General features: G+C 40.2%; 1 protein-coding gene across 1 annotated transcript in view; it reads left to right on the forward strand.

Moving 5' to 3' along the window:
- CASD1 (CAS1 domain containing 1) overlaps nt 1-11,686 on the forward strand; it is a 41,260-nt gene extending 29,574 nt beyond the window's left edge. Inside the window, exons 13-18 of the mRNA XM_080936052.1 lie at nt 582-661; nt 2,779-2,880; nt 4,448-4,588; nt 5,303-5,380; nt 9,337-9,429; nt 10,285-11,686. Of these exons, the coding sequence (XP_080792178.1) occupies nt 582-661; nt 2,779-2,880; nt 4,448-4,588; nt 5,303-5,380; nt 9,337-9,429; nt 10,285-10,551 (761 nt within the window). The 3' untranslated portion in view covers nt 10,552-11,686. The remainder of the gene's footprint in view (nt 1-581; nt 662-2,778; nt 2,881-4,447; nt 4,589-5,302; nt 5,381-9,336; nt 9,430-10,284) is intronic.
- The last annotated feature ends 6,893 nt before the right edge of the window (nt 11,687-18,579 follow it).

The raw sequence follows: 18,579 nt of genomic DNA on the forward strand, positions 1-18,579 counted from the left end.
AACTAAGTTTCAGGGACAGTTTTAGTACGGACGTTTTGAAGCGTGTTAGTATCTGTGAACAGTCTATAGAGTGAACGCACAGTTTGTTGATAGATACAGTCCATTCATGAAAATGCACAAACTGGGACATGTACTTTGAAGTATGCATATGGTAATGTGCTTTATGGTTCAGTCCCAGTCCACTAGAGAGCGTACACCTCCCCGAGCTTTGTTCAAGTAGCAGCCGTGTTGCCTGTGCTAGCATTTAGCCTGAGTGTGAACACTGCATTGCACATATATCTGGATGCTTGGTTGAAACATTCAGTGGTGCATGGGTGTGAAGCATCCAAGAGGCACTGTGAGTGCACCTCTAGTACCGCGCTGGGAGTGGGCCGTCAGTAATGCTCTGTAGCCACTTTCCGTATGGTAATGTTCCACTGACTTCCTTTTCCCTACCTTTGCCCTAAACACTTTTATAGAGAGCTGACTCAAGGGTTATTTTGAGAAACATTCAAGAGACAAAGACATTAGACAGACTGTCCTAGGTGTGTTTACTAACATAAATTTATATTGCTTTGTATGTTACATATTTTGTCTTTTAGGAAATTGTTTCTGGTATCTTGGCTTACTGTTGAAACTAGCCTTTCTGCTGCTGTGCATATGTTTCTTGGCATATTCTCAGGTTTGTACGGTCCTCTCCGTTTATATTTCCTAATTCTTTAAAGTCTGCCTACTGTGCTATGTGAGAAGAGTCAGAGCCTTTTGTTAGCTTCCCTTCTTAATGGTTGTAATCAGGGTGTCACTCTGTGCAAGACTGCTCAGTGTAGTTCTTCTGAGACCCTAGCTGCTTCTTCACCACTGTTTTCCGTGTAGGAGCAATTTTAAGCTCTTCCTCTGGCAATTGTTCAAGATCCATTTTACTTGACTTTGATCAATCAAACTTTTATTGAATGCCTCTTATGAGACATGCTCTAAGTGAGGATCAAAATTCTCTTGACAGAATTTGCAGCTTAGTTTGTGCATTATTCATTGCATCAAACTGTTTCTTGATTTTTCTTTAAATGCACAAAGTAAAATTGAGACAGTAAAATGAACTTATTTACATAGGGTTTGAGAATGTCGAGTGTACTTGATTTACAAGACTTGGGTCAACTTTGTACTTCTGACCTTATAGCCTTTATTTTTATGGTTGGGATTTTCTGTACATTTAGCAGAATGTCAGTCTGTTATCTGCTGGTTAAATCCATCAGACAGACATATTATTTGGGTATCATGGTTCTCGTAACAAAATATTTTAATTTGAATATCTGTGGTTTTGACATAGCTACAGTTGACTTGCAATGCTACACATGAAATTGCCTCCTAGAATGTAAATGTCCATCAGGCACAATTGGTTATGTGTGGGTTGGGGTGTGAGCTGACCCTTCATAACCTTTTCGGGAGGCATTTTTAGGCTTGTGAACGTACTTTCATATTTAGACGTATTTAAGCATTTTTGTTACTGCATGGCATCCATGCTTTTCCATGTGAAACAACATAATCAAACAACAGAGAAACGTAGTAAGAAATAGATAACAACAAATACCCAGCGTGCTGTGAGAGGAAAAGGGGAAGCTGATCCGTCACTAGTTGAAGGAGAAAACTTCCTTAGCTCAAAGTTCACAGTTCACAGCTTCCCACTGCACTGCTCACAGTACAGCACACTCTGCCCAAAGTTAGTGCTCAGTGAGACCTCCTTACAAACAGAACTTTACATCACAGATGCGTTTAGATAGAGATATTCCTCATAGAGAGCTGCTAATATCATAGGCTGATATTCAGAAGATCCATACCTGTTATGTTATATATGTAATAGATGCTTATATCTATATGTATGTGTGTACATGTATAATCTGGGGGACTTTATTTTGCAATTCTCCATAAGAATAAATCTATAGTTTCTGTGGAATAAATTTTAATATAGCTCTTTGATGTACAGTTGAAGTTGTGGAGAAATGGAAATAGTTGTATTTTCTTAAAGGGATGAAATTCTTCTGACACAGGACTCAGTACTATCTGAAGTATTATCTCATATTCTATGGTTTGCAGTAATCATTTTCCTATGCTGTAGGTCAAGCAATAGGACATTCCTTAGTGGAATTCACTGCCATTCTTTATTCCATACTGAGGACTCGCTCTCTTTGAAAGGCTTCATTAGTGTGCAGGAATGTACCCCAGACTTCTCCCCTTCCTTCTCACATTCTTCTGCTGTCAGATTAATAAGAGGGTGCCATTCACTAACTGGACAGAGTAAAACTTGAAACTGTGGCTAGTAATAGCATTTGGGGATGGCTGATTGGAGTGACTAATTCAGGGGCTCTTTCAGCTGTAAGAATTATAGATAATTAAAGACATTTAGAGGAAAAAAATGTGTTTTCACCTTAATCATTTTTTTGGATATTCATATTGCATTGGTTCAGTTGTTTTGTATTTTTGTGTCTCTAACTAGTAAACATAAGAATTTTTAAATATTTGATTAAACTCCTCAATAGAATGATTTCTAATTACTAGTTTTTTGTTTTTGCAAAATTTTGTATATTTAGTACTTTTCATATGAAAGACAAATTTGAAAAATATTAAATAAACTGTTTGGGCCATAGCTAAAATTTACACTTTCTCAAACGAAGCCACGTTTTCAAATGAATTGAACAGAAGTTAAGAATGCGAATGGTCTTTGTTTCGTCCTGGCCTAACAAATATATAGACTATAATGGAATCGCAAAGCAAGCGTTGACCTAACTGGCTGCCTTCTTTTTTTAGGGTGCGTTCGAGAAGATCTTTTCTCTTTGGCCACTTTCCAAATGTTTTGAACTGGAAGGGAGTGTGTATGAATGGTGGTTCAGATGGAGGCTAGACCGTTACGTATGTATTTCCTTTGTGATATCTGCATGCCTCAAATTACACCGTCAGAAAACTATTTGTACTTCTGCCTATTTCTCCTCAGTTTTTGTACAAAGACCCTTGTTGAGAGTAAGCTAAAGCAGACTACCCATGAGCCCTTTCTCATTACAGCAGAGAATAAGTACGCATGTCTGTCAGCAAGAAAATATTTTAAGTGTCATCTGTACAGGGGCCTCTGACTGACAATTGTAATTTACTGGTGATTCACATATGTGTGCTTTACCATTCAGAACAATATTCATCGAGTTTCGTGATGTGTCCTGGGTTTCATAAGATGTTGCTGTTCTGAAGTGTGTATTAAGGAAAGGCATACCCCTGAGCAACCAAGTGTCTTCAGTCTGCACTCAAACCCAAGATCACTGCTCGAATGGGCTTGCTGAGCTCTACACGGCAGGTCTGGTGGTAGACATGCAAAGCAGCAGCAGCCAAGCCTAGTGAGATAGTACAGATACCTTCAGTCTGTGCTAATTACTTTACCATCTGCTCTTCTCTGCCTATCCTTCACCATCTTTCAATATGCTTTGATAGCTACTCTGTGTCATCCCTGCTTTCTAACTCCTGTTTATTTCCCAGGGTACTTTATTGCATCTCCAAGCCACATGCAAATAAAATGTCTCTGCTAAAGGCTTTGGCAGATAAGCTTAGAGGATGTGCTTATCTTGGTCTGTTTGGGAAACTGAAGCAGACCAGGGGAGCCTGATTAGCTCCTGAACAACAAAGCATACTTCTTACAGCTCCCGAGGCTGGGAAATCCAAGTTTGTGGTGATGGCAGATTTAGTGTTTGGTGAGGGCCTGCTTCCTGGATCATGGGCAGCCATGTTCTCACTGCAAATGGTCTCTGGAGTCTCTTTTATAGGGCAGTAACCCTGCTCATAAAGATTACACCCTCATGGCCTGACTGTTTCCCACGTACCCACTTAAAACTCCAAATCCCACATGGGAATTCATTTTCAACATAAGAGAGAGGTTCTTTTCTTGGGGGTCAGGACACAAAAGTCCCGTCCATTGCAGTGATGGACATTATGGTTATTTATGTCTGCTTGGTTTTTTTGTTTTTTAAGAAAAAGCAGTGTGCTTTCTGTCCCACCATATCGTTTGATATTCCTAGTTTCCTTTAAACATAAGATTTGGGGTCGTGGTTTGGTTTGATTGAAGGGATAGGTATAAAATGTGTTTTAATGTCTAGAGAATGTTTAGAAGAGTTTGGTATGTTGAAACTGTTGATGTTGGAGAGGTTGGAGATGTAGCTCAGTGGACGGGTTTGTGCTTCTGAGACCTAGGCTCGACCTCCAGCGCTTGAACTATCAGTGTCTCCCTTCCTCTGCGGGCTGCCGGAGGCCCTGAGTAGGAGCCCCAGCCTCTGCTGGCTGGCACTCTCCAGGAATCTCTGGCTTTAGCTGACAGAGTTTGCTCCAAGGGCTAAGCTTCTAGCCCATGTGCGTTTATAAATACACTTTTAGAGATCCGAGGATGGGTGCGAGTATTTGAGAAGTAAACTCTTCAAAACCGATTCTCTGTTGTTCCCAGGTCGTCTTCCATGGGGCTCTGTTTGCTTTCATTTATCTGGCTTTGCAGAGACGGCAAATACTTTCTGAAGGAAAGGGTGAACCTCTCTTTTCAAACAAAATTTCCAACTTCCTATTGTTTGTTTCAGTAGTGTCTTTCTTGGTAAGTTTCAAAATATGTTTCTAATTTTCTAAATTTTTAGCTGATGGAGAAAATAAATCTTTAAATAAAGAAAATGTAATTTAAATGAACACTTTAAAACTCTTTACTGTATTTTTTCTAATTAAGGTTCCAAATAGAATGCATATATGAGTTAAGTACGAATACTGAGAGTATAGTAAAATAGAAATTTTAAAAGTTACAATCAATTTGGGAAAAATTATACCATGTACTATTTGTCTTTCTGTCTGTCTGTTTGTCTGTCTATCTGTCTATCTATTTATTAGGGGGTTTGAGGGAAAGGGTTGAGACAGGGCTTCACTGTGTAGTCCCAGCTGTACTGGAGCCTCTCTGTAGAGCAGCCTGGCCTTAGACTTGCAGAGAGACTCCTACCTCTGCCCCACAGCACCACCGTCATCACCATGTGCTCATTAGTGTGAACAGCCCACTCTGTGGTGATGGGCAGATTACCAGAAGTGCCAAAATCTCTCTCTCTCTCTCTCTCTCTCTCTCTCTCTCTCTCTCTCTCTCTCTCTCTCTCTCTCTCTCTTTCTCCCTCCCTCCCTCCCCTCTCCTCCTTTCCCTCTCCCCTTTAACAGTACTTTTTGTAGCACAGTGAGCTCCCATGTTATAAAGAAGAGAGCCACTAAGACATCCTAGTTGGTGTCTGTCTGAGGGTCAGCCGTTTTGAGATCTGACTGTGCGTTTTTATTTTAGACCTATTCCATCTGGGCCAGCAGTTGTAAGAACAAAGCAGAGTGCAATGAGCTCCACCCGTCTGTGTCTGTGGTCCAGGTAACTCTTCCTCCATTTCAGCCCTGCCACCCAGGCCGGCCTCCAGCTTATCAGCCTCCTGCCTCAGTCTTCCCGGCAGTAAAATGGCGCTCACCGCCACACTCAGCTCCAAAGAATTATCTTGACTTAGACAACTTTTCACTTAGAAACTACTGTAAGAATATAGTATTCAGAAGTAAAGAGATGAGAGTTCAAACCCTAGAAATTGTACAGAAATTACCTAATCTCCAAGCCTTGTCTTTCTCTATAGTAACAGAGATAGTAAGATCACCCTCAAAGGCTTCTTCTAGATCATGTTTGAAAATTATGCATTTAAGCATTTGTAACTTAGGAAATGTTAATCCCAGGACTAGGGTGATAACTCAGTGGGAATGTTTACTGTACAGGGATTAGGAGTCCATCCCAGCATGAGCTGCAGTAGCATGTGCCTAAAATCCCAGCTCTGGGCAGTAGGGACCAGAGATCCTAGGCCTTACTAGCCACTCTGTCTAGCCAAATTGGTGAGCTCCAACTTCAGTGAGAGGCATACCTCAGAAAAATAGAACTAAGAGCAATAGAACAACCCATCGCTAAACTCTGTCCTACACACAGAAACATACACTCACATTTGCAAACAGTCATATCCACAAAACACTTCAACATCCTCTTCTTGTATTTGCCTTTTTAATATTTGCTTGAATTCATTTAATTTTATTTATTATCTATGGTGCTAAGTTCCATGTTAATAATAAAAGGCCCAGGATTAAAGGAGGTATGACACCCGTTCTCATGAAGCGTATGCTTTAATGGAGATGTGGACCAGTGCACACTGATTCATTGATCTCAGTGTTTTGTAATCATTTCATAACCGTTTGATTCTGCATGTTAGATGTTCTGCTGATGACCGGATTCAGCAGGCTTATGGATCTGACAGTCGCTGTAACAAGTTATTATAATAATCACATAATTATAATAGAAGTATATCATACCTTATGAGTACATAATAAAGGGTTGTTATGACCTAGTTGGAAGACAGAGGAAATGGGATCAGGGATCAGGGATCAGGGATAATTTTCCTGAGAACAGAGAGAATGAAGAGACAGTTGGGCGGGCCCTGTCATGGAAGGGAACATGGGTTATTTAAGGCACTTTGCTCAGGACACAGGATTGGAATTCAGAGAGCCAAGATATAAGGATGTGTGTGACCAGCAAAGCAGAATTCTGGTCAGCTACAGCCATCACAAGGTGTGGTCATCAGTGTGCAAACAGTAGGTATGGACCACTTTGAAAACATGGGGGTCTCTTCTAGCTCTTACTGATGAAAGAACAGGGGTTTTGAAGGAAATTGGGCCTTAAAATCTAAAGGATGGATAACCCAGCCCATGAGAGTTCCTGGAATGTCTCCTAGGCCCTGCGTGGTCCTCAGTGAGGTGGCTGCTTGTTCTATTCTCCGCTTCTGTGGAGTGTGGCACAGCTGAGACCTCCTCTAGACACGGTTAGGAATGAAGTGTTCAGTGATGTCTCACATGTCATTTCTATGACTCCCGCAGACAATGGACTACCTACCAATAGCTCTTTGTACACCTCATAAAATGTCATTGCTGTGACTCACAGGATGAGAGGGAACATTAGCACTCACAGTATAGCAGACAGAACAGTTTAGGAAGAGCAGAAAGCGAGAATGGCTGCAAGCAACATAATAGCAACGCTTTCCCACTTAGCCCTCTCCACATACTCAGATATCTGAAGCTCCTTTTGTTGAGAAGACCATAGCTTCTTCCTTGTAGGGTAAAAGAGTAGACAAGGAAGATGAACTAAAGGAAGCATTCGTTTTACTTGCTGTTTGCTTCTTTTTAAGACTATTTGTTCAACCTTGTGAATGCCAACAGCATCTAAGAACTTCAAATGTTATAACAACACCCATTCCAACCTGACTGCAGGCTTATTCTTCGATGTGAGCAGAGGGTGTGTGTGTGTGTGTGTGTGTGTGTGTGTGTGTGTGTTTTGCAAGGAATAAAACCCAAGGTCTCACAGGTACACGGCAAGCATATTACTATTGAGTGTGCCCTGACCAGTGTCAGATGTTGAATCTGAACTTTTAGTTTTTCCCTATCAGACTTGATAGGAATGTCTAACAGTGAGTAGCTATAGAACTGCTATTAATTATAAAGAATGTATAGAAAATGATTGTTATAGTGCCCAGGAAGTTAAAACACTAACCCAATTTTAAACATCATTGAGTTCCCAGACTTCAAGTGCGCTGTGTGGCTATGATTTCTTTGACTCTTCACTTTCCTTCAGTTATTAAGTACATGATAAAACATAAGACATCAATATGACAAAAAGATGAAATGCACTTTGGGAAATGGTTAAAGCTCAGATAGAATGAAGAGCAGTGACTTGGTGTGTACTCTTTCCAGATTCATGTGTATGTATCCATATCTCTAGTATTTTACATTATACCTATGCTACATTGCTAATTATAATAACACAATAAATAGACATAGGTCTCCTCTTCCTGACCTTTGCCTCCAAGTGTGCAAGGCTATTAACTATGTAAAAGGTTTCTTTATACATCTTCACTGTGTGCCTCAATTAATACCTGCACAAGTTTTCATACTGCGTCCTAATTTGTGTTAATGAGAAATCAGACCAAGTTAACTCCCTTTCCTCAAGTTCCAAATCTGGTACAGACCGGTCAGGATAATAGCTCCTGGTACCATTTGGTACAAGTGTCCCTCAGCTGAATTGCGTCTGAGAGTTCTCTCCGTGCAGATTAGCCGCATGCCTCCTTTCACTTCCTTACCTATTATGCTTCCCAGAGAATGCCTACATCTGTGAGCGAGGCATGGGGTGAACTCACTCAATATAAGCTCTTTTCTTATGTTTAAATGGTATTCCCAACCCTTTGATCGGAGAACGGATTGAAAAGATAATGATGAAAATACAATCTCTCTTTTTAAAAGTATAATGTCTTGCTCTTTTGAAAAGAAAATGAATTCTGAGGATAGCACTTTGCCTAATAAACTAGTTATTGGATGGATATGAGACTGTGAATTTGAAGTTTTAAAAATGCAAGGAAGGTTATTCTACCTTGTGCAAAAAGATACAGGAGACGGGTGACAAGTTAGAGGCCCCCAAACTGGAGGTTTTGCTGTATAAAATGGGAGGGAGAGCACGTGCATATGAACGCTGTGTGACGTGTATGCCGTCCGTCAGGCTGGGCAGCGGCGACCTAACAATGCTTACGGCCCTGCTGCTTCCCACACAAACATCTATGTCAGTGGAGGAAGGATTGCACTCATTGGATTTCTGTCACTGTGACAAAATACTCAAGAGAAGCACCATCAAGGAGGAAGGCTGGCTTTAATTCAGTATTACTCGGTTATGGTGGAGTCTGTAGGCTCTACATATGCGTTGTGATGAGGCAGAGTGCCTTGACAGGAATGTGGCCTGTCAAAGCTGCTCACCCCATGAGGCCAAGGAACAGAACTAGAAAGGAAGGACCAGGATAAGGTATGCGCTTCGAAGGCGTGTCCCCTGTGATCTGCTATCTCTACCTAGGAGGCCCCATCAAAGCAGCAGACCATCCAGCCGCACATAAACTATCAGTGGGTAAATCCATTTTAGGAACCCTTCATATCCAAACCTAAACAAGGCATTTGAATATGTAAAGGAAAAAGTGTAGCCATGGCAGATACTTCCTGAATGAAGCAAAAGTATCAACTTTACAGAGAGTCTGAGTTGGGAGTGAATAGTATGGTCTTTGTTAGGCATACAGTAAAGCATTTCTGTTAAGAACCTCAAATCCACACTCTTCAGCATACAGATCATATGCTGAGAAGCCCAGCTTAGATCCACCCTAACCAAAATACCCTACCAGTATTTATCAATTAAAAAAAAAAACATCAAATTCAAGAATAGAAATGAGAAAGCTTCACACAGATTCTTATGTGTTTTCTGGGTTTCCCTCATAGATTGTGGCCTTCATCCTGATAAGGAACATCCCTGGATACGCCCGTTCTGTTTACAGTTCATTCTTTGCTTGGTTTGGAAAAATTTCACTAGAGGTTGGTACTCTAATGTTTCACTTTATCACAAACAGCTGAGTGTGAGTGAGTGTGTGTGTGTGTGTGTGTGTGTGTGCGCGCGCGCGCGTGCGAGCATGCGTGCACACACGAAAATCTGGCATACATTTTAGATTAAAGTTACATTCTAGGTAGAATAATACCTTGAACAACCATAAGGCATTTTGGAATGTGTTTAAAGACTTTCAAACAATAGCTAGATGTAGGTCAGTGTCAGTGAGTTCTTCACACTCTTTCAAGCTTTTGAGTACAACTAAGATGCTTAAATAAGAAGAAAAGTATTAAACCAGTTATAAATGAATTCACACCGGGGAGATCTTGACTTTTTATTCATCTCCATAATTAAATATTGCTGGAATCGAGATCTCTAATGTTTAGTGTAGTAAATGTAACTTTAATATGACTGGACACTGTGGGAAGACAGTCAAATTCATCACAGTATGAGCTATAAAAGATAAAATTATCTACAAAATCAATTTAAGCCACAGGGTCTGAAGCACATTCTGCAGTGACCTTTGTTATTGGAAATAAAATGCTTTCAGATGATTCATACCGCAGTTATAACAGACACTCTTAGAGTAGGAGGTTTATTGAGTTTCTTTTTAAAATGGGGCAGGTAAGTTTCTCCAAGTTTTCTGATCAGGATTCCATCACTTTCTGACTGTTAGCAGAGAGTCGTACAGGGCAGCAGAGAGCACAGCAGGCTTTGGGGCTGTGTGAGAATCGATGGCTCCAGAGGCCCCCAAGGCCTTTCATCATCGCTTGTTTAAACGGAGGAAATGCATGACTTGCTCATGAATGCTCTATGCACACCTAACTCAAGTGGTTTTGTCCTAGCTGTTCATTTGTCAGTACCACATATGGCTGGCCGCAGACACGAGAGGCATCCTGGTCCTCATCCCTGGGAACCCGACCCTCAACATCATCGTCAGCACTTTCATCTTTGTTTGCGTGGCACATGAGATTTCTCAGATCACTACTGACCTCGCGCAGGTCGCCATTCCTAAAGACAACCCGTCTCTCTTCAGAAGGCTGGCGTGCACACTTGCATTCTTTGGTGGACTACTTCTCCTGTCCTCCATTCAAGAGAAACCAAGACTGTAAGCTCCTAAAACCCTAACCGTAAACTCCTTGGGCTCATTTTGCATCTGCCTAGACAAGAAAATCCTCTGTCTGAAGATATTAATGACTGTGTAAATATAAACTTTTGGCAACCGGACAGTTTTGTGATGTCCGTTGATCTTGTGGGATTGTATATATCAGCACTGTGTGTATCCAATGTGAAATGCATACAATGAATCAGGCTGCATTGTATAGAAATGCATGTGGAAAACACGTTTCTACCAGATCTGTGTCTCCATTTATAGGTGATTATAGTTAGCATATGCAGGGATGATAGACTGTCCAGTAAGCCTATGGAAGTAAGTTAATTAGCTTAGTGACACCGTTGTGTGTCGTGATGTCCTCTGTGTGGTAATCACTGTGTCTGCACCTGTTCACACTGCTCCTTCACACAACATGGAAATGCTGTGGAATGAGAAAGCCATGTCTTCATAGCCGCTGTGTGTCTCCTGAGGTGATGTCTTTCCTAGCTGTGGTCTGCGGGTGTGTAAGCCTAAATCTTTCTACACTTTGCCCTTCAGAGTTGTTCTAAAGCTCTGTGACAAGGTTTTGTTATTGTGGATGTTGTTGCTTATTCTTAAAAAGGCCAAGTTTCCCTTCCAGTCCAGTCTGTTTCTTTTTCCTAACCAATACCAGGATTTAAAAAAGCAAAGCAAACACAAAAAACTACCCTGTGGATCCATTACTATTTGCTGGCCTCTAATTAAGTAGTGTATTTTTTTTTCCAATGTTTGGAAGGTTCTTTATAGCCATTTGGTATTGCCTATTATGCTCGCATTTTTAAAAAAATATTTATCGATCTGAACCTGTACAGCATAGAGAAACTCTAGATCCTTTGATTGAAATGTATGACCGTAGTAGAATTTTGAGTAAACTGCTGATTTTGAACAATAAATGATCTGTTCAGTTTTTTTTATAAGCTAACTGTTAGAGGTATACATTTATTTATCTGTTGTACAGATCTGATTATGATTTTTAATGTATAAAACATTGCACTTAATTGCTTTCATTCTGTGCGTGGTAAGATGTATTTTCTGTTCATAATGTGTAACAATAAGAAGTAATTTAAACAGTAAATAAACATTCAGTGGATGCTTATTTTTGTATTGGCAAAGTATCAAGCCATGTGTGGTTTTTGTTTTGGTTTTTAATCATTTTTTTATTCACTCTCTTTATCAAACCCTGAATATGTAGAGGCAAGTTACCAAGTCCTAGTTGGGGAGCAATAATTGAGTTCTTAGGGCTCATGATGATAATCTGTCTTCTACCCAGGGAATTTAAGCATTATGGTTTATTTGTGTCTTTATTTATTTAAAAGTTTCATATTTCTCAAACCTAATATGCAACTGGTTACTTCCCATTAACTAGGGAATATTTATGAGGCAGAAATGTGCTTTTCCCCTTTTCTCTTGTCTTCTGCCCTGCCTTAGTCTTCTGACATTTCCCAGATAGACGATTGTAATGATTCATCTTTCTGCCTCTGAGACAGCAGCCTTGTAAGCAGAGAATTGGATAGTTATAAATCAAAACCTTCCAAGCTCTGTGCTCACATTATTCTTGCTCTTGTAGCTTACCAATGAACAGAGTGCATTTTAATTTAGCTTGTAAGTTTTATCGCCTGAAGAAGGCTCTTCCTGATGGAACAGTTGAAAGAGAAAGATGACCGTTTCTCTCCACGGTTTGGAGGCAACTCTTTCAGTAATGATGCCCAAGAGAATGCTGAGTTTTTCTATTCTATTTGAACTCAAGCTGAAAACTTGAGTGAGGCACCCTATTTCTTCATGACATGTTTTATTAAGTTGTAATTTGTCTTTAGATAGAACTATACATACATAATAGTATAATAAGAACATTGTGTGAGTATGTGTGTTTAACACACACTCGAGACCCATTATATTTAGTTTGATTGAGCCTATCCTCTGGAGAAGCAGGTATTGCACAAGTTACCAGAAGAACAGCATCTGAGTTTAGTAAGTGAACTGTTATTCCTGCCATGGTGTTGGTGTAGAGACCGACTGTTACCAGGCACTCCAGAACAAGCTGCTTCTGTGTGCTAGTGAGTATAGAACACAGAGCTCGAACTCAGATTGCCTCTAGTCGGAATCCCACATAGGTAGCCATCCTCCATCACCAAGCTACCTGGCTGACTCAGTTTCCCCGCATCCTTCCTGATTCTTGTGTCAAATCTTTCCCTAGTGTTCCTTGAGAAAGTATCATTGACATTTTGGCCTGCACTCTGCCCCATTATCTATCTGCCTGTGGCAGATCACATTGTTGCTTTTGCTGATGGTAGTAAATGATGTTGACATTTCACTTCTCCATCTTGAGATAACGCTAGCTTCTTTAATAATTTCATTCTTTCCCGTCATAAATCCTTTATTATCTCAAGGCAAGGAAGCTTTTAAACTTGATAAACTTAACCTTAATAATAGCATATCAGTATTTCTTAATATTTTACAGATACTTTTATAGGTAGATGGATAGATGAATGATGATAGATGATATATAGATGTTGGATGACAGACAGACAGACAGACAGACAGATAAGTACATTTCACAGATCCAAGAGCAATGCTTCCTGTAGTACACACTAAATGAGAAGTCATAAGATCAGCAAGTATTTGCAGTTTCTCAGAATCTGATCTCTGTAACTGACTATTTTGATCAATCTAGCAGATGTTAGAAGAACCAGATTGGCTTTTTTATGTAGAGCAATATTAAATTGCTAGCATGCTAGTATTTTTGACATACAGAAATAAATTTCATGTTAATAGATTCCTTTGTTTCATCTTTTTTTGGGTTCTTTTGTTTATTTACAGTGTTATCCCCCTTCCCAGTTTCCCCTCTACAACCCCCCCCCATCCCATCTCACTCCCCTCTGCTTCTGTGATGGTGTTCCCCACCCACCCACCCACCCCAGCATCACCGACTTAGCGTTCCTCTACACTGGGGGAATCAAGCCTTCACAGAACTAAGGGCCTCCTGGAGTACTACTCAGTGATTAAAAACAGTAACTTCATGAAATTCTCAGGTAAATGGGTGGGAGTAGAAAATATCATCTTGAGTGAGGTAACCCAAAAACAAACAAACAAAAATGTACATGGTATGTAGTCACCGATAACTGGATATTAGGAGAAAAGCTCGGAATACCCATGACACAACTCACAGACCACTTGAAGCTCAAGAAGAAGGAAGACCAAAGTGGGTGCCTCAGTCCTACTTAGAAGGGGGAACAAAATAATCACAGCAGGTAGAGGGAGGAAGGGACTTGGGAGGAGGAGAAAAGGGAGGCAGGATTAGTTGTGAGAGGAGATGGGAGAGTTACAGAGGGTCTGGAAATTGAACAGAGGCGTGTAGCAGTGGGAGATGGGGAACTAGGGGTAGCCACCAGAAAGTCCCAGATTCCAGGAAACCAAGAGGCTCCCAGAACCCACCAGGGATGACATTAGTTGAAATGCCCAACAAAGGGGAGAGAGAACCTATAGACATCATATCTAGAGGTTAGTCGTGGCCCCTGGTTGAGGGATGGGGCCACCCACCAATCTCAAAAATTTTCGCCCAGAATTGCTCCTGTCTAAAGGAAATACAGGAACAAACAGTGGAGCAGAGACTGAAGGAAAGGCCATCCAGAGACTGCCCCACCTGCATATCTGTCCTATATGCAGCCACCAAACCCAGACACTATTGCAGATGCCAAGAGCTTGCTCACAGAAGCCTGATATAGCTGTCTCCTGAGAAGCTCTGCTAGGACCTGACCAATACAGATGTGGATGCTCGCAGCCAAATATTGGACTGACTGGGGAGACCCCAATGGAGGTGTTAGGGAAAAGGACTGAGGAGCTGACAGGGTTTGCAATCATGTAGAAAGAACAAGAATATTAACCAACCAGATCCCCTAGAACTCCCAGGGACTAAACCACCAACCAAAGAGTTCACATGAAGTGACACATGGCTCCAGCCACATATGTAGCAGAGGACGGCCTTGTCGGGCATCAATGGAACAGCTTACTTTGTTTAAAAAAATAAAAGGGTCCTGGTGATTTGCTAGTTACATAAATATTCTGGTAAATACTAAGTTTGGTCATATTTGGAGCAGTTTTATAAGGATTGATAAAAAACTTTAGGCATTCGTTTTTTAAAAGAACTGGTAAACATTTTTATTCAATAAAATCAATTCTAGGGTTGTGTTTATATGAATTTAAAATACTATTAAATTCCCTGGAAGATTCATGAAACAGTACAGACAAGAAGCTATTTTTCAAAAAGTTTGAGGCTATTTATTATAAAGTCCCCAGCAAGTTAATTAGAAGTCTTCTATTTAAATCTTGGAGAATAAAGATAAGATAAATCAATATTTTAAAAGGAAGCTTGAGGCTGGCAAGATGGTTGAGGGGGTAAGATGGTTGCTGATGTACCTACAGACCTGTGTTGGCCCCTGAGAGTGTAAAACAATAGAATTTTCACAAGTTGTTCTCTGACCTCTATGTGTTTGCTAAAAAGTGTGCACGTGTGTGAGTGTGGGGGGCACACACACAAACACTAAATGTATCAAAAATATAAACTTTGTGGTCACTTAAAAGTATATCATTTCAGAAAAAAATATTTAATAATAATTATGTTAAAAACTCATCTACATTGAGATTTCCATTGCTAATGTCTACTGATACTTATATTTTAGAGAGTTATCTAATGAAAATTGTTGTAAGGTTTTACCTTAGAAATGCTATTAAAAACACATAGTTGTTTTCCTTTTCTTCTAGAACTATTACAGAAGCATTAATGATTTTTGCCTCCCATGGACAAACCAAATGTTTCCTTTTAGCTGATGGTCCAAGCTCTTTGCATTGCCACCCATCTCGAAAATCTGAATTCCAGCCCGTGAACAGCCGCCTCCTGTTACCCTGTCACCTGCCTACTTCCAATCCTCTTAAAAAGTGAAATTCAGTTTTATCTGTGAAACCACACATTTTTCTCCTCTTTAAACTGTGCAGATATTCATCCTCTGGACCCATTATCGTATCAGACCCCAGTACTTCAGCGAAGCCTACAACTCCATGGGGAGGATGTCATGTCTTCTGAACATGATACGCAGGCAGCAAAGTAGATACAGAAAGCCATGGCTACCAGCTCAGAAGTTTGGGCTTTATTTCTCCCATCTGAAAACAAGATTTTCCCCTTGTGGTCCTGTACACCCAAAGCTGGGGCTTCACTTCACTTCTCATGGTCTAACCTGCTCTTCTCAGGATGATCAACAACCTCCATCCTGCTAAATCCCACTGGCCATGCTGTGCCATTCCTGGACCCCAGGCAGCCATCTTGCTATCACCTTTGTGCCATTTTTTTTCTGTGTCTTCCATGTTTGTTTGTTTTCCTTCCTATCTGGAAAGCCAGACTTATTTCTTTACACTTTCAACATCTAAACTCTATTTCCGGAAACCCAGTTCTCTGACCTCTAAAACCATCTTAATACACCTTACCTAATCGCATGGCTTGAATTTGATATATCGTCTGTATGCTGATGACTATGAAGTTGATAGTTGACCTTAATTAGAACGCCCATATGCATCTGCTCTCTCTGTTTGACTGTTTTTAAAGACATCTCATCATTAAAACAGCAGGCAAAGCTTCCTAACTACTGACCATGCAGAAACAGACCAGTCAAACCTTCCAGTCATTTCCCACCTCGGCAAATAAAAACTGCAACTCTCCAAGAACAATAAGAATGCAAACTGTCTTGATACCCTGTTCATACACCTGTCTTACAGTCGGGAAGTAAGCCTTCCCTCAGGGTGCATCCATAACTCAGCGTCTGTCATCAGCTCCAGGATGACCACTGTGCCAAAACAACTTCAATCCTGTCCTTGATTATTTTGTTTCTATAACTTGCTTGGGTTTTGTTTGTTTTAGTTTCTTGTGTGTGTTTATACAAGCATATAGAGCCCTCTGTTCTCATTCCTCAAGAGCCCTTTTGTCCTCTTTTTTTGAGAGAAGGTTGCTCACTGGCCTAGGCTAAACTAGCCTATCTGTGCCTCCCCTGTTTGAGGGTTCCAGGCATGTACCACCACCTGAGCTTTTTGATGTAAGTTCTGGAACTTGAACTCATGTCCTGGGTCTTCACTGTGCTTCTGACTCCCTTAGAACATGTTTCTTTTTTTTTTTTTTTTTTTTTTTAGATTTATTTATTTATTATATATAAGTACACTGTAGCTGTCTTCAGACACACCAGAAGAGGGCATCAGATCTCATTACAGATGGTTCTGAGCCACCATGTGGTTGCTGGGATTTGAACTCAGGACCTTTGGAAGAGCGGTCAGTGCTTTTAATCACTGAGCCATCTCTCCAGCCCTAGAACATGTTTCTGAAGACAGGAAGTTATCGCCTCTTTGGCTGTTACTCGTCCAGCTGCTGTAACATTGCCTCTCTCAGCACACCATTTGCTGATGTCACAGCTCAGCCAATGCTGCAACATCACACCAAGTACAAACCCTATTTTTGAGCTAAGAAAGCAGACTTGCAAATCATGAGACTGTTCAGAAGATGCTTCTCTTAGGGACAGAGAAAAGGGGCTGAAGTGACACTCTAGTTGGCTTTTGCAGTGGTAATTACCCTACTCTAATGTTTTAAATAGACAAACAGTTGCATTTAGATGGGATCTTTGTGTCCCCAAAGTTAAACTCCAACCAGAACTGAACATAAGCTCCCTGCAGAGCACACCTGGCCTTCCCACCACAGTTGCTTCCAGTCCCTAATTGGACCTCAGGGCTTAACATTGCTTCTTACAGTAGTAAATCATCTCTTGAATATAAATATCTATCAAAAGTAGGAAAATAAATAAATAAATAAATAAGAAAATTATCTATTTTTTAAAATAAATAAATTATTATTTAATAATAAGTTTTGTGAAAACCAAAATTATTATTCACTGTTAATCAGAAATATACTACATAAAAAGACCGCTGTGAAGTAAGTGACACTAAAACCAGTTCGGACACATTCCTTGAAGCTACAATTATGCTCATTCCTAAACCACACAAAGACAATACAAAGAAAGAGAACTTCAGACCAATTTCCCTCATGAACATTGTTGCAAAAATACTCAACAAAAGACTTGCAAACCAAAATCAAGAACACATCAAAACAATCATCCACCATGATTGAGTAGACTTTATTCCAAGGATGCGGGGATGCTTCAATATATAGAAATCCAACAAAGCAATCCACCATATAAACAAACTCAAAGAAAAAAAAACCACATGATCATCACACTAGATACTTAGAAAGCATTTGACAAAATTCAACACCCCTTCATGTTAAAAGTCTTGGAAAGAACAGGAATCTAAGACCCATACCTAAACATAGTAAAAGTAATATACAGCAAACCGGTAGCCAACATCAAACTAAATGGAGAAAAACTTGAAGCAATCCTACTAAAATCAGGGAATAGACAAGGCTGCCCATTCTCCCCCTACCTATTCAATATAGTACTTGAAGTCCTGGCTGGAGCAATTAGACAACAAAAGAAAGTCAAAGGGATAGATATTTGAAAGGAAGAAGTCTAAATATCCCTATTTGCAGATGATATGATAGTATACTTAAGTGACCCCAAAAATCCACCAGAGAACTGCTACACTGACAAACAGCTTCAGCAAGGTACCTGGGTATAAAATTAGCTCAAACAAATTAACCAACTTCCTCTACTCAAAGGATAAACAGGCTTAGAAAGAAATTAAAGAATCAACACCCTTCACAATAGCCACAAAGACTATAAAATACCTTGGGGTGACCCTAACCAAGCAAGTGAAGCATCTGTATGACAAGAACTGTAAGACTTTGAAGAAGGAAATTGAAGAAGACCTCAGAAGATGGATGCTCATCAGAAGATAGAAGACCTCAACCCATGCTCATGAATTAAAAGGATCAACATTGTAAAAATGGCCATCTTGCCAAAAGCAATCTACAGATTCAATGCAATCCACATCAAAATTCCAACTCAATTCTTCATAGAGATGG

The sequence above is a fragment of the Micromys minutus genome (assembly GCF_963924665.1).
Source record: "Micromys minutus genome assembly, chromosome: 23".
NCBI classification, from domain to species: Eukaryota; Metazoa; Chordata; class Mammalia; order Rodentia; family Muridae; genus Micromys; species Micromys minutus.